The sequence below is a fragment of the Podarcis filfolensis genome (assembly GCF_964270895.1).
Source record: "Podarcis filfolensis genome assembly, chromosome: 2".
In the NCBI taxonomy this organism is placed as follows: Eukaryota; Metazoa; Chordata; class Lepidosauria; order Squamata; family Lacertidae; genus Podarcis; species Podarcis filfolensis.
This window is the reverse complement of record NC_139605.1, coordinates 119903039-119927632: the sequence shown is the minus strand read 5'-3', so window position 1 is coordinate 119927632 and position 24594 is coordinate 119903039. Positions and strand designations below refer to the sequence as shown.

Below are 24594 nucleotides of genomic sequence, written 5' to 3'. Positions count from 1 at the left end.
GAGCAGCCTGTGAGAAAAGCCAAAATGGTTTGTTTGTGCTGAGGTGGCATTCTCTTGTGCCGAGCTGCTATTATACTTTTATAGCTGCTGCTATTGTATTTTTAGATGTGTTGTGTTTTACATGATGATTTTCAGCTTGTAGTGTTTTGAGTTTTTTAATCTGTTGTGAGCTGGCATGAAAGGCAGCCAATAAACAAACAAACAAATAAATAAATAAATAGGTGGTGGGATTTCAGCAGAAGAGTTCTATTTTTGGCATAGAAGCGCACAACATTTGCCCTTCGAGGCATCTGTTGTGTGTGCCTCTGCACACGCACATTCTTTTCTGAAGAACAATTAACGTCCCAGGTTCCAGGTGACCAGCATGGTGGGGGTCCCTGCATAGCCTATTTGCCATTAAGCCTCATTCCTGCCCCCGCGGTATGGCGCTTGGTTCCCAATGCATGTTTAGCCACAGCAGTAGCAGTGATGCCACTGGGCCACAGGCAACAACATCCCTCCAGCCTCTCTCCTCAGCACTTCTCCCCACTTATCCTTTGCTCTGGGAACCGCAAGTCAACTCAAGTCATCCCTTCTCTAAGAACCTAAGAAGAGCCTTCCTGGATCAGGCCAACGTCTCATCTAGTCCAGTGGCCAACCAGATACTTATGAGACGCAGGCAGGCAGGATGTGAACGCAACTGCCCTCTCCCTGTGGGAATGTTCAGGGAGGCAGGAGAGGATATATTGTTCAATTATATCCTTCCCAATTTGTGTTAACAAGTTCTACAATTTAGCAGAGTAACATTCCCCTTTTAAACTTACACAGCGGATAGGTTTGCCAGGCTTGTTTAAGCCTCTAAAATAAGTTTCCTGGTAATTCCCCTTTTATTTCCTCCTAAAAAGAAATAGACAAAACTCAATCTTGTATAAAAGTGTAACATAGTTTACTTACTCATTCTGTTCACAGATGGATCACAGAAGGCAGACTTAAGTTACAGAATATATACTGTACACCTGGAATCTATCCCATAGGGAGATAGTTCCTTTACAAGAGAGCATCTCAGGCTCGACAAAAGCAAAACGGAAACGAGAGAGATGTGGTGGCCACTCCTGTGCTTTTGTTACCTGCACAGGTGAGGTCATGCCCACCTCTGGTCACATGTAGAGAAAGTTTGTCCTAGCACAGGAGGAAAAAGGAAGTTTATCTACTGGCTGGACAAACATCCCTCTTCATGTCTAAACATGTCCACTCTAGGAATGTTGTATTTGACTGCTCTGTGTTTCACACCCCACACTTGTGATTCCCAACAAGTGGCACTCATCATGCCGCCTTCCAACCGTGGAGGTAGAACACCACCATTGTGGCCGGTTGCTAAGTCTGTCCAATGGGAGGAAGGGAGAGCAGCTCCTGGATGCCGGAGCCTCTTATCTATCCACCAAGAGTAACAACAGAGCTCTAATGCAGGCTGAACACTGCACAGATCTATTCAAACCACAACATGCGGACAAATTCCAGAGGGGTAACCATGTTAATCTGAAGCAGCAGAGGAGTCGGATGGCGCCTTAAAGAGCAACAAATGTTTCTCAGCCTAAGCTTGCATGACGAAGTGGACTCTGCCCCATGAAAGCACCCAATAAAAAACAAAACACTTTTGCTGTTTTTGCTGCAGCCTGGTAGTCATTTCAGATTCATTGGCACAGAATGCAACCAAGATGTGCCTATGAAGCAGAAATCTTCTGCTCTCTCTCTTCCCAGAACCCAGTACATCTGTCTCAAGGTCGGTAGTTGATGTTCCAGCACCCTCAACAGTGTTTTAAACTGCAAAAACGAGATGGCCAGGCTACGTTTCTCTGGAAAGTACACACCCTTATCCCAAACATCAGATAAGTGATGGCTGTTAAGATTGCCACACTTGTTTTTTGCCGTTTCTGGCAGAAGAAAGAGACACTTTTCCAGAACAGGAGAAACTGAATGAAATTTGGATGAATTTCTCTGTGAGGGTACATTGCATTAAAATGTCATGTGTATTGATGGTGCTACAGAAATAATCAAACATTATATATACACTGTGGGATCAGATCAACCTCTGGCGCTTCCAGACTGTATTTTGCAGGAAGGATTCTAGGACCTACTGCATGGCTAGGCAAACTAAGGCCCGGGGGCCGGATCTGGCCCAATCGCCTTCTAAATCCGGCCCGCGGATGATCCGGGAATCCATGCGTTTTTACTTGAGTAGAATGTGTACTTTTATTTAAAATGCATCTCTGGGTTATTTGTGGGGCATAGGAATTCGTTCATTTCCCCCCCTCCAAAATATAGTCCGGCCTCCCACAAGGTCTGAGGGACAGTGGACCGGCCCCCTGCTGAAAAAGTTTGCTGACCCCTGACCTACTGGGAAAGTTAGCTTTGTGCCATTAAAATAGATTAAAAGGCTCTGTCGCCTTTTGTTTTTCTAAAATAAAAAATAAAACAATTTGAGAGGTTAGGAAAGTGAATGGGAAATGCACTGAATAATGTTGAATGAATGATATATAAACAGTGCACATGGAAATCAGGATGAAAGCAGGACAAATGCTCCTTGCCATATAACCGTCCCACAAACAAACCAGAACAAACGTTCAGTAAAGACAGGATCTAATCAAACCTCCATAATAAGTATTGTGCAAGCAACTCAGGGTGAAAGCTTAATAATAGGTCATATGGACAAGCCCTAGTCCAGCATCCTTTCCCACAATGGCCAGCTGGGTGTCTCTGAGAAGCCCCACGGGTAGCACATCAAGGTAGCGGCTGTTATTCAGTGGTATACTCCCTCTGAACATGGATGCTCCATATAATGTCATTATTGGGAGCCCCTGATAGACCTATCTGGCTCCAATGTCCACCCATCAAACCATTTAATGGCCATTACAACATCGCGTGACAACCTGCCAAGTTCGGGGGTGGGGGCAGTGGACTCGCAAATGGCTTTTTGTTGTGGCAAATCCTTGGTGGTGAGAGAATGCACTCTGCACATTCTCAACAGCACTCTTCTCATGTCCCAGGCCCTTCCACCCCCCAGCTTCCAAAACAGGTTCTCTGGGGGAGTCCTGGCCAGGATTCAGAGCCAGCCTTCCTTTCTGAACCCCAGTGCATCTCTCCCAGAGCAAAGGCAAGAGCCGAGAACGTGTTGGCTCGTTCCCAGCCTCATGTTCAACTTCTAACCCTCCAGACCTCAGTCCTCTTCCTCCCAGAGACGGAAATAGAACCCGAGACTAGGCCTGGCGCCCAAAGCCTGGTGGTCACCCACCCCCGGAGAGAGGGATAGCCCGTCCGCCGCTCCATCCCACCCTCAGCGCCTCACCTTCCCCTCCGACTGACTCATACATAATCGTCCCCTGCAGCCAAGATAAACGGGCGGGGAGAAAGCAGGGCGGACGCGAGGAAGGAACCGCTGCGAGCTGTGCAATTGCACCCGAGCGCCTCGCGCGCCGCGCCTGCTGCAGTCGGGGAAGGTCCCGGCTCCCGGGGAACGGGCACAGGCAAAGCCCACCGAGCCTGCGGATCAGGCGACCCCACCCTGGAAAGTCCCTCTCTTGCACGCGAGTCGGGCTCGCGGGGCGGCTTCCCTGGCAGTATCGCGGAGCCGCGCGCGAGGGCGGGAAGGAAGCGGCGGGCACCCAGCGGACTGGAAACTTGGGAGTGTCCTGTGATGGATGGAAGCAAGCAGCAACCCCGCCAGGCTGCAGGGCTCGGAGAACAGGAGTCCAGCTGGTGGGGGGGGGCTCTGTAGCCTCGTACACACACCCCAAACCCCGCTGTGCATAATGCTCCTCTTACTTAGGGCGCCTGCTGGCTTGCGCAGCCAGCCCGGTTTGCTCGCTCTGTAGGCCCCATAACATAACACTGCAACGCGGGGGCTGGATTGTGTGCGAAGTCCTATAGGTGGGAGTTGCTCTGTGCAGGGCTGATTTATGCCTGGAGGGAAGGGTGGGAGAGGAGATCGCCGCCTTTTCCTCCCCATTAGCGATTGCCTGCGCCCCTTCCAGCTTTGCGAGCGGCCTGCCCGTGCCATAATTCGAAGGGAGCCTAAGCGAGCCAAGGAAAGTCGTGCAACACAGGCATCCTCTCCAAGTGCGCCTTGCAATTGAAGCGCAAGCCGTGCATGCTTGCTCTCCGCAAGGCAGCGCACCCGACGTGCAGCCCGATCTTATTTAGAGTTAGGTTCGCAATTTCTGCATCGCATCGGGCTGCTATTATCCGACATGGCCTCGGAACCAACCCGCCTTTGGGGCGCTCGCTCGCTGCGTGGCGGACCGTCTAACTTGCGCTACCGACTGGCTCAGCAGCACTTCGGTCTGCTCCGAGTCCACGCGCCACCCGGCACAACGCGCTAAAGAGGGGCTCCCCCCCCCATGCCGCCCCGCACACGTCTCAGTTCTTCGTGCATCAGTGCAATTGAATCTGAGAAGGAGCGCCCGGGTTGATGAACGACCTTGCAACAACTCCATACCAGGAACTCAGTACAGTATTGGAGGAGCGAAGATAAAGGTTTAAATGCTTGGCCAACAATCAAATTAAATTTCTCCAGGCCAATCGATGCTGCCTCTCCTCCCATGGGGCTAGTTGGGAAGAACCATAGGTAACATTCTCCCAAGAATATAACGGGGTTGCAGTTAAGTGTCATGCGTGCAGCATTTATGAAAGGGATACCCATTCAGTTGTGGGGCATTAGGCTCTCGAGACGGAGCCCCCGGCTTCACAGCGTTGGGACTCCAATTCCCATCAGCCCCAGCAAACATTGGCAATGGTGAGGGATGGTGGGGTTGCAGTCCGGCAATTTCTGAAGGGCCTCCCTGTGTTTGGGAAAGGGGAATTGCAGAATCCTAAACCACAAAATTACAGAATTGTAGCGTTGGAAGGGATCCCTAGGGTCATCTAGTCCAACCAACCACCTGTAATGCAGGAATATCAACGCACGGTGTCCCATCCAATTTGAAACCATACCGGACCCTGCTTAGCTTTGCACAGAGGCTAGCAGTTTTATTGCTGCAATGCTGCAACCCTTCCGGGGCTTATCTTTGAAGACTGGCTAGAGTCCCGAACGCGCCCGGTTCCTGTTTTTGGGGAGGTGCACCTGCTCTCTCCTCTCCGTAACACCTGGGGGCTAGTTGGGAGGGGCGGGTGCGTCGTTCTGCCTTAGGGCTGTGCGCGCTCCCCGCGTGCGGTGTGTGTGCGCTGGACTAGATGGCCTTTGGATCTCTCTTTCCTCCCGCGCGATTTCCCACCCGCCCCCAGGAAAAGGAGGGGGGAAGCGAGGCCGACCCACGCGAGCGTGTGGGGCTGGGACGCCCGAGGCAGGAGGGACGGCAGCGGAGCCTGCTAGGAAAAGGGGAGTGGAGACATGAACCCTGGCAGCAGGCTGCAGAAGCGCCGGAGCAGATCGTCCGGACGGAGGGAGAAAAAAGGCCGGCGCGCGAGGTTAGAGGAGGAACGAGACGGAAGGGCGGGCGGGGGGCGAAGGAAGGAGAGGGAATCAAAAGAACCGAACAGAAACTTTGCTCTAATCCTCTCTATCAATCTGCGGGAAGGCAACCTGTAGAGGCTTGAAAGCAGGGAGAGGCTGGGATCCAGTGGTTGGGATCCAATCGCTCAGGGGAGACGGGATCGGGGTTTGGGGCGCCAGGACGCCTGGGTTCTCTCCGGTGGAAGGCGGGCGGGTCGTCTCCTGGTCAGCTGAGGAGCTGCGGGAGAAGGTGGGGTTCGCGCTTTGCGCCCGGGGAGAAGAGAGGCGCCGCGCGCGGCCCGTGGGACCCACGGCGGGCTGGCGTTCACGCCCGTGGGTGTGGGCACTGGAACCGCACCCGAACTGAACAGCTGCTTCCCGGCTCCAGCTGCCCCCGGATGGGGAGGGGAAAACCTCGCCCAGGCGAGGCTCTAGCGGCCGCGGAGAGAGGGAGAGGGAGAGGGAGCAGGGGCAGGTAGATGAGCGAGAGAAGGGGGCCGAGAGGGGATGGGATTCCTGGCTGCCACGGTAAGCTTGGGGCAGGCGGAGAAGGAAGGGCGCGCGCTCTCCTCGGTTGCGTGAAGGCAGGTCTGCTTGCGGGGGGGGGACTGTGAGCTGTTCCCGCATAAGCTGGGGATCTGGGGTCACAGTGTTTGAAGCCATGCCGCTAGGTTCAACGTAGCCTTACCATCTTTGCCCTCACCTGTATCTTTAATTACGGCCAGACAGGCAGAAATTCAACTGATAATGCTCTATCTCCATAATGGAGCATTGGATTTCTGCCGCTCTTTCACGCTGGAGGGGGCAAGGGGGCTTTTGGCAATCCTAGGTCAGCGCCCCGTTGCAAATGTGTGTGTGTTGAACTGGGCTGCCTTTCCAGCTGCAGGAAGGAATTTGTGGGAGGAAAGTAAATGCTGAAGCTTGAGCTTCTCTGTCTTTTCTGACCTGTGCTGCTATTATTATTATTATTATTATTATTACTATTACTAATTGAATTTATATACCGCCCTATACCCGCAGGTTGCTCTTCTCACAAGTTTATACCCAGTGTAGCCCTTGAAGCTTGATTGCAGTAGGTGGGATGGAGATGACAGAGCTTGAGTCGAACAAATTGAGGGAGCTTCTGTCAGGAGCTGTGCTCACATGGCAGCCTCTTTTTGTATTGATCCCTTTAGCTGCTGCCATTTAAAAAATGCTTTAAACTACAGGGAGGCCATGATTCGGCTCATATTTTGGAGTAGGCAAAGGAGTCAGGGGCTGGGGAAATGACCCCTTATTCCTCCAAGGGAATCAGGAGTCAGGAGGATGTTGGGAAAGGGTTATCGGCTCGCTTCCCCCATGCCCACTTCCCACCCCACTTACTTACTGTCTCTTATTCCAGAACCTTCCTCCTTCTGCCCCGCTTGGGAGGGCCATGAGGGAGAGGGTGACCTCCAGCCAAACTAGAGAGCAGCCCGGTCAGAGCTTGGCATGGCTCCAATGAGCCCCTGTGTGGCCACTTGTCTCTTTGCTGCCTGCCTCTGCCTTTGGAGAGGGTAAGTGATTCACTGAGGTGCGGTGCTGTGGTGGTGGGAATGGAGCTGTCCCAGAAATTGCTGCCCCTGTCCTGCTGGGGATACTGAACAGCCAGGAGAATGGCACTGGTGTGATTATGTGGGGCTAATGAGGGTCCCTGGTGTGGAAGGGCATTTATCTGCCCAGTTGGCATCGTGCTTGCTTCTTCATTACTACATCAGTGCGCAGCAAGCAATATGCCAAGGACAAACTGTACAGCTGTAGCCTCTCCCCAGTCAGCTTCCTCTGTCCCTGCTTTCCCACTGGATTTTTAAAATGTGATGCCTGGATTTTCCACGAAAGCAGTGAGTTTAGAGGGTTAAAGCTGAGGGAATATGTAGGCGGAATTCCTGGAACACATTTCTGATGATCGCTGAGGACATGTCTCTTCACTCTTTTTGGATCCAGGGCCGACTTTTAACCCGAACATGCATTTGGGGACCCATTTCTTATATGCCATCTACTTGTGTGAGGATAGTGCTCCTGTTGTGCCCCGGCTTGGATCATGGCACAGCCCACCAGCTGAAGACCAGTAGCTCAGGATGAGTTAATCATCTGCGTGGATTGTTTGTGATTATGAGCTGGTTCCGCACTTAATGCTAAGCCAAACTACAAACAGAGCTTGCATGCCTGCATATTCACACTAAGACATAGTTTGGCTCAGTATTACATGCAGACTAGCTCTGTGTATGGGACCAAGAGTGGTAGTTACTCCAGATTAATCCACAGCAAGAATTGTGTGCCATGTGTTTTTATATGCAAGTCAATGCTAGCTTTCACTAGATTTAAGACCAACTTAGGTATTAAGTTGGTTAAAATAGATGCCATAACAGCATTGCCCAAGCTAGACCAGAGGTGAGGAATGTGAGGCCCTATTGATGTTTTTGGACTTCCAACTCCCTTCAGCTCCAGCCAGCATGGCCTTTGATCAGGGATGATAGGAGTTGTAGTCAAGCAACATGGGGAGGGCCACACGTTGCCCATACCTGAGGTTGAGCTAAGGGAGGCAACATACTTCAGTTATGAGACACATGACATTGCAGGCGCAGGGTCCCTTCCAGGCTCAGACCCTAGCATCTCCAGGAGTTTGAGACAGCAGAATTCACAAAGACCCCTTTCACGAAACCTTTGGACAGAGATGGGGACACTGTGGTTCTCCAGATGCTTTTGGATGCCAACTCACCTCAGCTCCAGCCAGCACAGCTGGTGGTCAGGGAATGAGGGGAGGTGTAATTCAATAGCATATGGAGGGTCACCTCTTCCTCATCCCTGCCCTAGAGAGCTGCTGCCCATCAGAGTAAACAGAACTGGGTTATGTAGGCCAATGATATGGTTAGATGTGAGGCAGCTTCATCTGTTCAAAGCACAGGATCGGTTCATTTTCTCTTGCAGATTGAGGGCTTACAACTCAGGAACTAGAAGAGAGACAAGGAGTGTTACGCGGTGCAGCCTGTGCGTCAGAGGTGGCATGGGTCTCTTCTAAACCTCCAAGAGTCAAACATTCTCTATGACTAGGTGGGGAGTGAGAGAGTAATTACCTGCAGGCATTTTTCTACTCATTGTAGATGACCAAGCAAGGGGCTAAGTACAGGCTTATGCTAATATGTGCTGAAGGGTATCAGCTGGACAGTAGCTGAACGAGTGGACACCTGTGCATGGAATGAGAGTTTCTTCCTGTGTGGGGGTAGTGCTAATGGGCTATCCCCATCTTGACCACATGAGGTAGTGATGACCACCAATTTGGATGGAAATAATAATAATAACAATATTTCTATATTGTTTATATTTTTAAGAGGGGGGAATCTCAAAGTGGTTTGCAACTTTGAAAGAGGATTAGAGAAATTCATGGAGGATAAGGCTCTTAATGCCTCTGCGTCCTGATGGCTCTGTTACCTCTGGGCTCAGAGGCATGCTGGGGAACCGAAGCGGGAGAGGACCATTGCAGCCATGTTCTGCTTGTAGCCTTCTCAGAGGTGTCTGGTTGAACTGCGTGGGAACAGAGTAGCTGGACTAGAGAGGCCTTTGGCCTGCATCCAGCGGGGCTGCTGTTATGTTCTTATGCTCAGATGCTTTGAGGACGCTTCACGTTCACGAAAGGAGATGGTATCGCAGCCCTTTGGAAACTGATTCATCGCGGTTTGCATTTTTGTAGCCTTGCTTTATCAGATGTGTATGCGGACTGAGGGCTGTGCTCGCCCTGACACAGCAGCATACAGACATAAAGTGTACGTTGACATAACATGCCAGCAACGCCTGCCTTTTTGGGTGGTGTGTCATTGGCATGTTGTGTAACATGGGTGGAAGCTTTATGCATTCCCAGAGTGGCTTGGGAACAGCCACAGCAGAGGCAGCTACCATGCCACTACAGGCAATATGTAAAACCAGGGCGGGGAAGCTGTGTCCTTTCAGCTGTTGCCGGACTCCAGCTCCCATCACCCCCAACCATTGGCCATGCTGGCTGAGGCTGATGGGAGCTGGAGTCCACCAGCATCTGGAAGGCCACAGCTTCCTCATTCCTGATGCAAAGTGACCCTGAGAGATGTTTTGGAGATGTAGGCTCTTACCTGTGAATCAGTGAAGATCGCCCCAGGCCACAATCAGCCAGGCACAGTACAATTCTCAGCATGTTTACTCGGATGTAAATCCCACCAAATTTAACAAGGCTTATTCCCAAGTACCTATGCACATTATTGCAGCAGCCCAGCACAATCCTATCCACATTTACTCTTAAGTAAATTCTGCTGTTTTTTAATGGGCCTTTCCTTCAGGTTGCGGTCCCTTGCCCACTTCGCTTAGAATACTGTCAAGTGGGACTTACCTCTGAGTAAACATGCACAGGATTGCCGAGTTGGTATCTAAACCGCAGCAGTGGTTCTTGTTGGTATAAAGGAAGGAAGGAAGGATTCACAGGTTCAGAAGAATGTCCCTCTGAGCATCATAAACTGGATGCATGTGACAGCCACAAGGGCATAGTGTGGCAACAACCCTGCACGCATGGATGACGAAATCAGTTGGCCCCAATTCTGTATTGGGAGAACGTTCTATAATGTTTGACTCCCATATTTCTGTTTAGAGTATGATTAGATAGATCTATCATGTGCCCTTAGGGGTTGATTTGGTCCTCTTGTGATGAGAGGCCCTAAGACAAGTGCCCCACTTACGGAAAACTCCTTCCCCATGGGGCTTGTTGTGAAAAATGCTTGATGTTTGTCTGGGGTAATTTTCCGGGAGAGGGTGTGTGATAGGAGGGACTGCCACTGATCTCTCTGTGTCAGCTGGGAGCAGGAGCTGGAGCTGCACGTGAAAATGACCTGAGGATGTCCCTCTCCACTGGGTGGTTGCTATGGTGGCCCCTTCTGATCAGGAAACTTGGCTCCATTTCCCTTTCCCACATCGAACATGTCTGTGTCTGCCACTGCCGGGGTTATTCCTGCTCCTCCTTCTGTTGCCACGGAGACACCCTGTGTTAGATCTGGGAGGGGCTCCTCTGTTCCTGTCAGGGGAACATCTCCCTCCCTCCCCTCCACCCCCACCCCCTCTTTGGGTGCTGAGCCGCAGGGTGATGCTTTTGATCTTCAACCTGGCTTTCATCTGGTGCCAGTGAGGGGGGTGGGGGGGCAGGCAGGGAATTTCCCCCTGGATACTCGCCCACCCAGGTGCGCTGATCTCTCCCTCAGGCAGTAGAGCTGGGCTGGACTGCCACAAGGGTTTTGCACGACCCTCCACACATGTATGATGAAATGCACTGGCCCCGATTCTGCTTGAGGAGTGGGACCCGTCAGGTTTAGCAGAAACGTAGGAGCTTCCTAGTCATTCCCTCTCTCCCTCCCACGTCACCTGAGAATGGAATGAAATGGAGAGGTTGTAGCGCAAAGATTGAAGTCCTAGGGGCTAAGGTGGGTTCTTCTGCATCTGGCTGAGAAGAAAGAGGTGTTCAATGGGTCAGAGAGCGGGCAGGGAGGGGGAATAGCATACATAATTCAATGAAGGAGGGAAAAGAACAATTTAGCTTCATCCCCAGCTCTAAATTGGAAGCTATATATATTTGAATGTGGTGGAAAGGGAATGGATCTGTATGATTCAGGGGATATATACAGATATGGTGGCACCCCCAAATTTCTGGCGGTGTCCACAGAATTTTGCACAGAAGCCCCTCCTCTTTCAGAGGTCTCCCCTACCCTGCATTCCTGCAGAGACGCATGGAACTGAGATCCTGGCTGATCCAGACCCTGGAGAGACCTCCTTGGAGGAAGAGGCATGATGGGGCTCCCACACGGCACCCCGTTCCCACTGAAGACATAGAGAAACCAATCCAAAGACAGCCTGTAGAGCCCCATCTCTGAGATGCCTCACCTGGACACATCCTGCTCCCCCACATCCCCACTCCATGACCCCATCCTGAGCCTGGCCTTTCTCTGCAGTTCTCTCCTGCCCTCCTTTAAGCCTTGGGTACAAAGGGAGGCTGCGAAGCTGATGGGAAAGCCAAAGCCACAGGAGCCTGTTTGGCTTCCAGACGACTCTGACCCTTCTACTCAGAAGGAAGGATCTACCCAAGAGGAAGTAGAATGACCCTGCAGAGGACCTGGTAGAGACAATGGCTGTATAAGTCCTTCAGTCTCCTCTGGACTTTGCTGGTTCAGAGCTCCTTAATGCTCCGGTCTCTTTGCTCCAGATCCATTGTTGACTCCAGCTAAAGCTTCCACATCTGGTGCTAGTGATGGACACAGGCCCAGAGAATTTGTAGATACCTTGTGCTATTGCCCAGTTTTTTTAGGCCATTGTAGCTGATTTTGTCTAGCCAAGGACTTGTGTAGCTTACTCCATGCCCAGATGGATGGGTGTACTTTTATCTAAGGGGCATCCAATCTCAATTATGGAGCCTCCATCGTTTAGCCTTCTGTTTTGCCCACTGTGTTCGCTCCTGTCAGTTATGATCTGTGGGTGAAGCAGTAAGTAGCCTCTGCCTGTCTCTCTCTCTCTCCCCTCCTCCTCTTTTGTCCCCAAAGCCAAGTTCCTGCTTAATTCCTCTGTTCTCCTACAGGATCGGGGGCCATGACTTCCTAGGTCCAAGGGTGCTGGATGAACCTGTTCTTACTCCCAACACCATCTGCATGACCCTCCCCTGGCTGAGCCGGCGCCAACTTGGGCTCTGCACCCGCAGCCCAGAAGCCATGGCTTCAGCTCTGCAAGGCGTCCACCTTGCCATCCATGAATGCCGGCATCAGCTGCAAGAGAGGCGGTGGGATTGCTCGGACTTGAGCAGCAGTGGCACCGTGCTTCTCAACAGCGCTGTTCTGAAGAGAGGTGAGGAGCTTGAGAGGATACTTGCCGTGTGATGTGATTTGACACTTTCCTCTTCTATTGGAGTCTGTAAGCAATAAAACCAGAACTTGATTCATGCCTTGCTATCACTGCTGCACCCTCCTTCACCTCCCCACTGGCCTTCCCTCTAGGAGCTGACTGAGTGCCCCCTTTCCCCTCTTGTGACAACAGAAATGGAGCCAAACAGGGTCACCACAAATGGAGGGAAAGCCAAAGAAGGTCTTGCTGTCACTTGACAAGTCACAGGAGCAAGGAGGGCCAAAGAAGGCCCAGCAAGTTAGAGTGGCGATTCCAAAACAGTGTGCCATGAAATCCTTGCTAGCATGCCACAAGAAATAAATGAACTGGATGCAAAAGGCTGGTTGAGCCAGAAGAGCCCAGTCACAGAAGAGGCTGCCTGCCGCATCCCTGTATGAGTCATCAGCCAGCCTCTGCTGTGAATGGTGATTCTGCTCTGTGCTCTTTTTCTGGGGTTACTCAGGGGTACGCGGTACCAGCACCTTTTTTTCTAGAAGAAAAACACTGGCTGAAAAGGTGGCACTTAGTGTAACAACCTCATGGGGAGTGGCCTTCTCGGTAGTGGCTCCCGCCCTGTGGAACGCCCTCCCATCAGATGTCAAGGAAAGAAACAACTATCTGACTTTCAGGACACATCTGAAGGCAGCCCTGTTTAGGGAAATTTTAATGTTTGATGTTCTATTGTGCTTTTAATTCTGTTGGGAGCCGCCCAGAGTGGCTGGGGAAATCCAGCCAGATGGGTGGGGTATAAATAATAAATTATTATTATGAAGAAAATTATTATACCAGTACCATTTTTTTCTAGAATAAAAGCACTGATCCTGCTACTTCTCTGCACTGAGTACAGTTGGATCGTTTAATTACGCGCGATGCAGGATTCACAGCCGAATTTATCGCTCATCAAGGAGGCTGCACCCAGCAGCTCTGCATGTCACCTCTGGGCTTTCCTCCTTCAAATCGGGAGGGATTGCGCCAGATCACTGACACATGAAAGGCACTACATCTCGCTCCTCTGGCGATGCACCAGCAGTTCTGTCCTGGTGCGCAAGTGCACCCTGGCTATAAAAGTGACATGTACTTCCAGTTTTAATTTGTGGGGTGAAGGGAGTACTCCAGCTGTGTCAAGTTGGGGAAACACTGAGCTACACCCATCATGTCAGGAGAACAGGATATCATCATCATCATCATCCATTGTTCTCCAGTAGTCAGGGATTCCTGGTGCTTAGACCTGATTTGCTTGACATTGTTATTCCTAGTACAGTGGTACTTCGGTTTTCGAACGTCTCGGAAGTCAAACGTTTCGGTTTCCGAACACCAAAAACTTGGAAGTGACTGCTTCGGTTTTCAAATGCACCTTGGAAGTCAAACAGGAAACACGACTTCCACTGAGTGCAAGGCCCTGAAGCTTAGCTGTCGGTTGTTGAGTTGTGGTTTTTGAACATTTTGGAAGTCAAACAGTCTTCTGGAACAGATTATGTTTGAAAACCAAGGTACCACTGTACCAAATTAAGGCAGGGAGTGCCTGGCGTGCTATGGTCCATGGGGTCACGAAGAGTTGGATATGACTAAATGACTAAACACCAACAAATCAGTAGTGGAGGGAGGTCCCATACCCTAAACTGTCTGTGGTTGAAGTCTCTGTCCCTCAAGAGAATTCTTGGGCCAGGAGTAACAATAAATGTACCTTAAGGATAAGAACGAGGGACGCGGGTGGTGCTGTGGGTTAAACCACAGAGTCTAGGGCTTGCCGATCAGAAGGTTGGCGATTCGATGCCTGCTCCTGCCAACCTAGCAGTTCAAAAGCACGTCAAAGTGCAAGTAGATAAATAGGTACTGCTCTGGCGGGAAGGTAAACGGCGTTTCCGTGTGCTGCTCTGGTTCACCAGAAGCAGCTTAGTTATGCTGGCCACATAACCCGGAAGCTGTACGCCGGCTCCCTCAGCCAATAAAGCAAGATGAGCGCCGCAACCCCAGAGTCATCCGCGACTGGACCTAACGGTCAAGGGTCCCTTTACCCTTTACTTTAAGAACAGACTGGGTGGTGGTGAGAGGGCTGGCCCCAAACTTGTTACTGCCTGAAGCAAAGAACAAAATGTCACCCCCTGCCCCCAGTCCACACAGAGAAGCTGACTGGGCTTGCATTTGAATCTTACTTGAACCCTAGTGACTGTCAGGCTTCGGGGAATCTGATCCCTCCCACGGTGGCAGCCACGAAGCAGATAAGCAAGAACAATTCTTACCAAGTATTTATTCAATACTCACAGAGAGCATAGAAATGCCATCTATCTCAGATAATGGCATTGCTCCGAGTAAAGTCCCACTCCCTCCATCTCTCCTATTATACATCATCCCTACATTGCCTGATCAGTGCTTTCTGCCTCTGAGCTTTCTGTTCTCCTGCTCTCAATGCACGCTGGGTCCTGGGAGAGGGGGGTCAGGAATGCTTTCCAAAGACACTGAGTCTGTCAGCTGTCTCTCCTCTGGTGCTGCTGCTTCTTCCTGCTGCTCTCCCAATATTTCCCAGTCTCTCCCCTCTGCAGCCTCTGAACTATGACCTTCTGCAAACCGCTGCTGTAAATCTATACTGTCCTCCTCCGGAAGGTGCAGGAAGTGGGGGGGGGCAGTCCCCACCATTCCTCCTCACTCCAAGCCCTGACAGTGACTGGATGGTGTCCTCTCCCACACCTGAGGACAACAGGCTAGTTCAAGGGGAGGGGGCTGGAGCATAGCAGGCTGTGCTGCCACTGCAGTTCTGTCCTCCCTTACCTTGCTGTCCATCTCCACACCTGCCGCCTGAGAAGAGCCAGTTCCCAGGGTCTGCCTCAGGGCTGGTGTGAGGAGCTAGCATCTTTGGACAGCTGCTAAGGCTTCAGAGCCTGAATATGGCTTCTCCTGAAGCCTGCTTCCACTATGGAGGAGAAGGACAAGCAACCATCTTTTTAGTCAAGTTTTAAAAATAGAATTGGGCTTGTACTCCACTTGCATGTTCAGAGAAGTTGTTAGTGGGTGTTGTTGTTGACTGTTTTTTGTTGGGAGCCGCCCAGAGTGGCTGGCGCAAGCCATTCATATGGGTGGCATCATCACTGAATAACTTTTTCTGAACAAGAGGTTTATAAATTTTCCAAGTAAATGAACATCTGCGTGCTCTCTTATCTTGATGGGGACTGGGCATCCCTCGGGCAGTTGGGCCTGCTTCACTCGGCCGATTCTCCTGAGCACTGCCCTGCCACTGTGCCCATTCCTGCTCCTTTCTGCCACTGGCTGCTCACTTTTCTTCCTGCCTTTTAACTCTAAGGCACATTTATTGTTACGACTTAATAGTCGGGTGCCAATCCTGAGTGAAGGGGTGATTTGTAGCAGATGGCTTAGCCAAAAATAAGAAAAGGGGACTCCTCCTGGTTTTCTGACTGATGCTCCTAGCCACTTGCCCACTAGGGTGGGCAGACAATTGTTAACAGTAAACAGCAGATGATACTGATGCCTGCCCTCTCTGCCTGTGCAACTGATATGGAGGAGGAGGCAGTGACCTGGTTGGCGGGGCAGGGTGGTGGGAAGCATCTGAGTGCATTTTCCCAAGCACATACCCCGCCCCCGCCAATACACTTAGATCCTGTCTGCTCTGCCCTGCCTGCCTGTCTTCATGAACACCACCCCTGGCTCTTTCCCCTTGAACCTGCTGCAGGCACCTTTTCTTGGTTGCACCTTTCCCTGGTTGCAGATGTAGTGGCCAACACCTGACCCTAGAGGCAAGTTGGCCGGGAGCTCCTTACTTTGGTCCTCTGGATCTCTTTGATTAATTCAGCTTTGAAGGAGCCATTTCCAAATTTAAATCCAAGATCAAAGTGAGCCCCTGGGCAGCAGGCAAGAGCTTCATCAAGCTGCAACCCATGCACCTGGGCTCTGAGCCTTTGCCTGATGTGTCATGGAGGGTGGCGGTGGGAGTTTGGCCCAGCTCATCAGGATCTCAGGCAGCATCAGATGGGAAGACGGTAGGAAAGTGAGGATCAATAACAGAAAGGCTTTGGCTGATCAAGAAACAAACCGGAAAGGTAAATCAGGATTAGTGGAGACGAAGGGCTGGATGATGAGGAAGAGGCTTAATTTACTTGAGGAAAGAGGGCTAATCTCCACTACAAAAGAAACCTGCATTGATTTTAAGAAAATACCAATACTGCTAAGCCTGAACAGATCAGGATCTAAGATTGCTTCCAGACGACCAGTTTAATGAGCCCTCAGCCTGATTTGTTTGTGGGGAGATTGTGTCACGTGAGTGTTAATCCCACCCTTTCCAGTGCATCCTCCAGTGCCCCCACAGTCATTTTTCTTGTTGGAAAAAGTCTGATATTTTGGGGAAGCAGATATGTTTTACACAAGCTCCAAATGAGCTTTAATTGTGCTGCCTTAATTTGCTGGGGTATGACTGAATCCAGCCTGAGAATCATGACTGCCTATAAGCACCCTAGGACTGCAACCCACATTTACCATTGAACTCCACTGGTGCTTGCTTCTGCGTGCTTGCTTCTGCATTGCACTGTAGAAGATCAAACCTATACTATGGATTGGCTTATTTATAATAACCCCAGGGAACCTTGGGACTTGTAGTTCTGTGAGGGGACAGCTAGGCATCTTTCAACTCCAGGACAAACTGCCGTCCTTGCAGGGTTCTTTGGGAAAGCCCTGACAGTGACATAAACATGCCACTTCTAGGATCATGCACAACCCTATTTAATTTAAAATTACTAGATATTTTAAGGTGCGCCTGCCCAGCCTGAAAGATTGTGAGTGGTCACAGTAGTTAGTTGCTAAAATCACGGTCATACACAACCCCAACCACTTTAATCCCAGCCCAGCCCACGTAAAAAAACCCTTTGTGGTGGTCTGAAAATACTGGGAGATTTTGGCATCCTGCCCAGGGAAGGGCACTCTCTCGATTTGGGTAGCTGCTGACATTCTAACTTGGCATACAAATGACATTACTAAGATGATGTTCTCAGCTGATCTAAGCATGGCTGTATATACACTGTGACCTCACCGCACAAGCACAGAATTTAATCCTGAAAAGCTCTGCTTTCTGTTTTCGGACTCCTCCAGATGATCTGTTTATTGAGCATTAGTTTGCTGACAACAATGGCTGTTTAATGAGCATTTATTCTGATTTGTTTGCAGGGAGGTTAGATGATGTTGCATCAAAGCAGCCGTTATCCCACATTTTCCGGTGCTTTCCCCCATCACTTTCCATGTCCCAAAAAGTCCAGCCTTCTAGAGCAGATATTCTGCCGCTCAAGACCTCCCAATCAACTATAACTGCACAACTTGAATTTGCTGGTGTGACTAAATCTCACCCGAAAAGAATGACAGTCCAGAAGCACCCTTTGCTTTTTTTAAAAAAAAGTAAAGTTCCTAGCCCTCAGGACTGTGAAAGGGTTAAAACTGGGTGGATAATACCTGAGGAAATCACAGAAACCAGACCATGAGGGATTGAGCAGGAATTCTAGTGGCTAAAGAAGGAGTGTCCTGCATAGCTGTTTCTGTTATTTTCCTGCCCATGAATAGAATAAGGAAAAGAAATGATGAGAAATTAGCAATTATGTGCAGAATGCTTGACTAGATTTGTACCAGATGCAGAATTTGTCTATCTTGGTCCAAGTTCTGGATTAGCTTAGTCCTGGATCTGTGTGTGTGTCAGGGATGACAGTAGTGGTAGTGCAGCATACAGGCAGCCCGGATTTCAGAGGTCACACAATGAGACGAGAGATGAGTCAGTCCCTTTGCTGGAAAAGCTTTCCAGTGCTGTAGCCTGGGGTGTGGAATGCTGTCTCCAAAGAGGCTCACCTGACAACTATGTCAGGATCTTTTTTTCGGTGCCAGATAAAGACCTTCTCTTTCTCCCAGGCCTCCTATACCAAACACTAGGTATTTAAAAACTATTTCCCCTTGTTGGGTTTTAGTGCTTTAAAAAAAAAAACACGCTTCCATGTGGGTTTATGCTGGTTTTACGCTAATTTTGTGCCGGGTGCAGCTTTTGCATCAATTGTGTTTTCCATCTGCATGCAACTGATTTTAAATTTGTGAACCTCTCAGAGGACATGGTTGGTCAGCGGTATATAAATGTCAAAAACAAATCAGTCAACATGACTGTTGGACATACACATGCCCAAAATGTGCAAGTCTAGATATATAGCCAGGCATCCTTTCTCTCCACCAGTCTCCTTGCAAATGCTTCCTCGCTTGGTTATTTGAGCTGCCCTCCAGCTGCATCTCCAACTCACCCTCTTCCTTCCTCTGTGTCCCCACAGGCTTCCGGGAAAGTGCCTTTGCCTTCTCCCTGCTGGCAGCTGGGGTGACCCATGCAGTAGCCACAGCCTGTAGCCTTGGGGAGCTGCAGAGCTGTGGTTGCGCCGGGCAAGGCACCGAGAACCAGAAGCTGAAACTCAGCCAGCTGCAGACCCTGAGCCGCGGCAAGGCCTCCTTGTGGGGGGAACCTGGCCCCCAGGACACCTGGGAGTGGGGGGGCTGCAGTGCAGACTTTGACTATGCCCAGAAATTTGCCCGGCATTTGTTGGACCCTCGAGGGAAACCGCGCGATGCTCACGCACGGATGCAGCTCCACAGTCACCGCGTAGGCAGAAAGGTAGGAGGCATCCCTGGGGCAGGGCTTTGTGAGACAGAGTATTTGGTGTAACTAAAGGGCCGGGCTGGAGTTAGCAGGGAGAAAGGGTCCCCCACGGGGCTGGATTCCTGAAGGTCTACGCACACTTTTGTGTTGGCAGCAGTAAACAGGCAAGTACATAATCCGGTATGCAGTGCGCTATGTGGCATCCTCAGGATTCATGTTGCAAGTCTGCAGCGCTCGTGATGATGGATCAATCAGCTGATGGTCCGTGCAGGCAAAAATGGCTCACTCAATGTCATTGTGGCAGGTGGGATCTCCTAGGAATCCCGCTGTTTTCCTGTGTGTGTTGTATTTAAATAACCAAATTTGAGTTGGAAGGATTAGCATGCCGTATTGTTCCCAGATTTGTTCCTGTTCTCTTCTCGAAGACTCTTTGTGGGCACTAGGGGGCTGTAGTGTGCAGGATCCTGGCACAGGCATGAAGTAAAGGTCCGGGTGACTCACCGCCTGAGCTTCCAGTATAGAACTTGAAGGGCAGGGCACCACTGGAACCCAGACTTCTTGTGGATGCAGATGAGGGGCATTCCTCTATTCCTATGTTTCTATGGCAAATGCAACAGATGTTTGGTCCACTACCTCCCGAGGGAGTCCGTAACACACACACACACACACACACAGTTGTATAATGTTTTGCATAATGTTTCAGCGCTGAGGTTGTACATAAAGACTGAAAAGTTTTATTTTTAACAAAACTAAATTGGTAAGACTAACAGCAGAATAAAGTTTACCCTATCCTGAAGGTAGGGATTCCCGCCCCGTAGGAAAAGATGCATTTTCTGAGATGGAAAACATCGTGAGCTTTGTGTACCCCGAAGATGCAATCTTCCCACAACATTCAGAAGGACATCCTGAAAGGGTGTTGTGTGATTGTGTGATTCACGAGAGAAACAAATGCATAAGAACATGAGAAGAGCCTGCTGGATCAGGCCACTGACCCATGTTCTCACTGTGCTCAGCCAGCAAGTTGCCTGTGGGAAACCAGCAAGCAGGATTCAAGCCCAAAGGCCCTCTCCCCTCCTGCTGTTTCCAGCAACTGGTTCTGCAGCCTCCGTCTCCCCATGCAGCTGGGAGAGCTAGGTATTCAGAAGCATTGATGGAGGTAAAGCATAGCGATCATGGCTTGTAGTCATCGATAACCCTCTCCTCCATGAATTGGTCTAATCCTGTTTTATAGCCATTCAAGTTGCACACACACAGCGGCCCTCTATGCACTGGATGCCCAAAAAAAAGAATAGCAAAGAAAAAATGAGTTATATGAAATAGTTCTAGAGTGTTGTGGTGATTTAGAGATTTAATCGGAAATCAAACTGGATTTGAGTTGGTTGGTGTCTCTGGTAACTTCTCTTTCCCTGCAGCAGGAAGGGCCTCCATTTTTCTGTTGTGATTAGATGCTGGAGAAGATTTTTTAATAGATTATTAACCTTCCTCCCTCATGTTTGTGAGTTCAGCAGAGTGCTTTCCCTTTGCAGCTTAAAGGGAAGCTTTAAGCTTTTAAGGCAGACTGTATTTTCCTGGTATTGACCCCTTTCCCCCCCCTAACCATCACATAAACCCTTGTAAAATGTAAAAATAACATTTATTCACTCAGTATGCTTCTTGAAGAATAACAGATACAGTACAGCAACTTTGTTCAAGTAGGCTTAAAATGGTAATTCGTAAGTTGTATTTAAGTCTCACTTAAAAACGGAGGCTGAGCTTAGCAGACGTAGGAGCCAACTACTAGGGGCCAAGGGGTTTTCACCCCCCCATAAAATATTTGAGGGGGCTACCCCAAGTTGATGGGCATTGCCATTCAAATGATGTGCGTGCACCACATCATGTGATCAATTATGCAGAGCAGGGCTTAACTGCCCCCCAATTCAAGTTGGCACCCCTGTTGGCAGATGTTCTCACATTCCTGGCATGCTGGAGAAGAGGCAGGGAGGAGGTTGTATAACTACACACACTTCCTGTCAGGGCACAAGGGAAATGATCTCAGAGAGTTCTCTCTAGGAAATTTACAGGAAAGCTCTGTGAGCCTCAGCCCCTTGGTGCCCCTGTCTGGCAAAACATGAATTGTTGGTGGGACTGCAATTAAATACCCCACGTTTTCCTGCAGCTAATGCTTCGTTCTTGTCCCTTTCCCACCCCGTCCTTGGCAGGTTGTGTCAGAGCTGAGTCAGCGGAGATGTAAATGCCACGGCCCCTCAGGAAGCTGCCAGTTCCGGACGTGCTGGCTGGCAGCACCCGATTTCCGCCGTGTGGGCTCTCACCTGAGGGAGCGAATGGACCACGCCATACTCTTGCGGCCGCACAACAGCAACTCGGGGGCCTTCCGGCCCCGCCTCCAGCGCTCGCGCCTGGCCAAGCACCTCATCTTCTACGAACCCTCGCCTGACTTTTGCGAGCCTGACCCCAGCCTGGGCTCGCCGGGCACCCATGGCCGCCCTTGCACCAAGGGCAGCGGCCGGCCCGACGGCTGCAGCAGCCTGTGCTGCGGCCGGGGCCACAATGTGCTGCAGGAGGTGCATGCCCAGCGTTGCCACTGCCGCTTCCACTGGTGCTGCCACGTGGAGTGCGAGGAGTGCCCGGCCACAGAGTGGGTAAACGTCTGCAAGTGACGTGAAGCGAGGCACTGTCCTCCCAGAGACCTTGCTACGTGGGGAATGGCCGAATGGTGCGGGCCTGGCGCCATGTGCCAATGAGCTGCTTTTGAAGGGCACCTCGTTTCAAGGGGCCCAGCACCCCACGAGACCTTCCGCGGAACATGCTTACTGTGGTTCTTCTGCCACATCCCAAACATGCCATGCTTGGGCCTCTCCTAACACCATGACAGGAAGGATTTGCTGCAGTGTGGAAACACACGTACAAATGGATGGATCGCAGATGGATTTCTAAGCCCAGCATGGAAGCTGTAGCCTTCCGTCGGCCTGTTTCCCCATGGTGGTGCCAGACTCTCTGTGCATAGTGCCTTGTTTTATGATGAACTGCCACCCAAGGATTATTTGGGGGTTGGTGGCGGCGAGGAAGCAGGCATGACATGTTGAAGGCTTTGTGTCCCAGTGTGTTGCTCTTCAAATACCTGTTGTGGGGGAGACACCTAACATTATTGGCATAAATCCTGCATCAGGGCTGATGCAGGCGAGTGCAAAGGATGAGTTGTGGGACCCCAGCTGGGCTGCTAGTTGTTTCAGAGCCCCAGTGCAGCCAATGGAAGGGGCTGGGACACTGAAAGCCTGTGTGTGCATTGCCAGCTTAACACACAGCTAGGTCTCTCAGTTCGGATTGAAGATAGTTTGTGGGGGAATGCATCAAAACACAGTAGTATCCCATGAGTAACAGTGGGATACATAGGATTGTGGGTCATGTTGCGTTGTGTCCACTGCTTCCCAAACCAGAGATGGGAGTGCACTGGATGTAAACGGGAGTGTGTGCACAGCCTAAACATTTGTTTAGGGTGGCGTGCGCATGTGCATGTGCATGTGTGTGGCAGCCATAAGAAGCTCAGACTGTCCTTTTAGGAGACAAAATTTATAGACAGGTTTGCAACACTTGCAGTCGTTTGGAATAGCAGCGGCAACCAACCCAGCAAAAGCAAGACGAGCAAAATGACAGTGGGGTGTCATACTGCAGGGTTAATTTATTCTTTTGCTTTGTTACTGAAGTGTGTTTGTGAAGCCATTTCATATGGCTAATGGAGATATAACATTATCCTGGGGAGCTGCATCTTTCCACTGGCCCAACGTCCGTTTGTTTTGTAGACCTCTGTGGGTTTTTGTGTGTGGTACATGTCAGCAGTAGCTGGCTCAATCTATTTTGCTGCCCTGGGTGAAAGTTATGTTTGCCCCTCCACGCTTGCCCCTCTTGTAGTATGAAGGGGAGGCTTCGGTGTAAAACAACACCTTTTGACCACCTTCCAACCTTGTCCCCACAGCTGGTTCTCTGGTAGAATGAGGGCCAGTAGGGGCTGTATACAAAACCTAAACATCTGTTTATCCATAACACACCAATGCCTTTAAGAACACAGGTAGGCACAGAAATTCAAATCCACAGACACATTAATGCAATTTTTAAAAAAAACCACAAATAATAATTTTACGAAAGCAGTTCGATTGGCATTCGAAACCTAAAAGATATGTATTTTATTTATTTATTTATTTATTTTAATGAGAGATTCTTACCCTACAGGGAATCAGGAAGTCCATTTTCCAAAGTCAGGCTCTGAAGTCTGGGAGCAACCTGCATGAGGCCAGTACACACCTTTTCCTGAGAACAAGGAAGCAGGAACATACGGCCCATTGCAACACAGACTCCAAAAAGAAAGCTCTGAATTTTAGACTGGATCTGAATTTTGAATAGTAGTTACCCCCATGGTATACATTCATTTATACATGAGTGTGTGTGTGTGTGGCATGGAAGACATTCACATTTGTATGTGCCCTTGGCTATGCAGCTTTTGTGTATTGAACGAGATAAACACCTGTTGCTGTGTATCCCATAGGTGTGATGTGCAATGTGGCAGAGTATGTACCTGCCTGTGTTAGAAACAAGGTGAGGTGCCAGCTTTAATCCTATCCTGCAACATGAGACTCACTTTTTTCAAAAAAAGAGAGACCATTATATATTAATCTTTGTCTTGTTCTTTAAAAACATGTTTTACGAAATGGCGGTTCTTCTGCTGGCGTTACCTTAGGCTGCGGCATGACTCAGTTTTGTTTGTCAACCCCCAGACAATATTCTATGTCACATAATCTATGTTTGTAGATTAATGTACACAATGGATTTCTGCCATGTTTAAAATCTAAATACCATACCTAAAATCCCATCCATAATAAGTGTCTGGAGATAAGTAATACACAGGACTAAAGTTAGTTCCCAAAATGGAAGGTGCTGAAACCCAGACTTTCATGCAAGTTGCTTCCTCTAACTCAGATCTCATTCCCTAATCCCACATGTAGTCACCCAGTGGCAAGAGAAAAGACACTCTGTTTAGGCTCAAAGTCTTCCCTCCCTGTTGTTGTTTCTTCTGACTGAGGGCTCAACCATACAGTTGCTTAATGTGGATTATAATTCTTCATTGTCCATATGACCTTCTCCTCCAAATCACTGCCTTCTCACATTTTCTCCTCCCTGGATTTTCTTACTCCACGGATACACTGAAAAGGAGATGGTATAAGAAAATGCAGATTAAGGGAGGTGAAAGGGTGGAAAGGCACCGACTGGAGAAAGTCGTGTGGACAGCCGAGAATTAGTGAACAGGAAGCTTACCGTCCAGGTTAAACGATAGTATGAATGAGCTCTGAGCATTAGTCTTGAAGGTGAAGGTGCCTCTCCCCATCCCAAGTGCAGAGGCCAACTGGACTGGCAGACAACAAGCTTGTGTCCCCCATTGCACCCAAGGCAGCAAGGAACCACTAGGGGGTTGCTGCCCCCAGCATCAGCTGTTTGCGATGGTGGCCTTGCTGTGCCTAAATGTCAGGGCTGGCCCTGGAGCCATGACTTAAATCATTGCTTTTCAGACTGTTCCTGGGCACCTTGGAAGCTCAACAAGTTCCTGGGTGGGATCAGCAAGCTTCATTGGAAG

The 24594-nt window shown here is 50.0% G+C and overlaps 1 protein-coding gene across 6 annotated transcripts; it reads left to right on the top strand.

The window, feature by feature from the left end:
• Window positions 1–964: 964 nt before the first annotated feature.
• Window positions 965–23842, top strand: WNT10B (Wnt family member 10B). Of its 6 annotated transcripts, none has more exons than XM_083599668.1 (5): window positions 965–5439; window positions 6846–6999; window positions 12060–12322; window positions 18655–18989; window positions 21173–23842. In XM_083599668.1, the coding sequence occupies exons 2-5, from the start codon at window positions 6935–6937 to the stop codon at window positions 21629–21631; spliced, it is 1122 nt and encodes a 373-aa protein (XP_083455794.1). In that variant the 5' UTR covers window positions 965–5439; window positions 6846–6934; the 3' UTR covers window positions 21632–23842. The 6 variants fall into 6 exon arrangements, with proteins under 6 accessions (XP_083455794.1, XP_083455798.1, XP_083455799.1 ...); XM_083599672.1 differs by having other exon boundaries at window positions 4405–4600; XM_083599673.1 differs by lacking the exon at window positions 965–5439 and adding an exon at window positions 5679–5714.
• Window positions 23843–24594: the final 752 nt, after the last annotated feature.

Excerpts from the sequence above, each read along its gene's own strand:
- WNT10B (XM_083599668.1), top strand. The coding sequence starts at position 6,935 with ATGGCTCCAATGAGCCCCTGTGTGGCCACTTGTCTCTTTGCTGCCTGC. Across the intron at positions 7,000-12,059 it reads TGCCTCTGCCTTTGGAGAGG|GATCGGGGGCCATGACTTCC; the intron begins GTAAGTGATTCA and ends GTTCTCCTACAG. Across the intron at positions 18,990-21,172 it reads GTCACCGCGTAGGCAGAAAG|GTTGTGTCAGAGCTGAGTCA; the intron begins GTAGGAGGCATC and ends CGTCCTTGGCAG.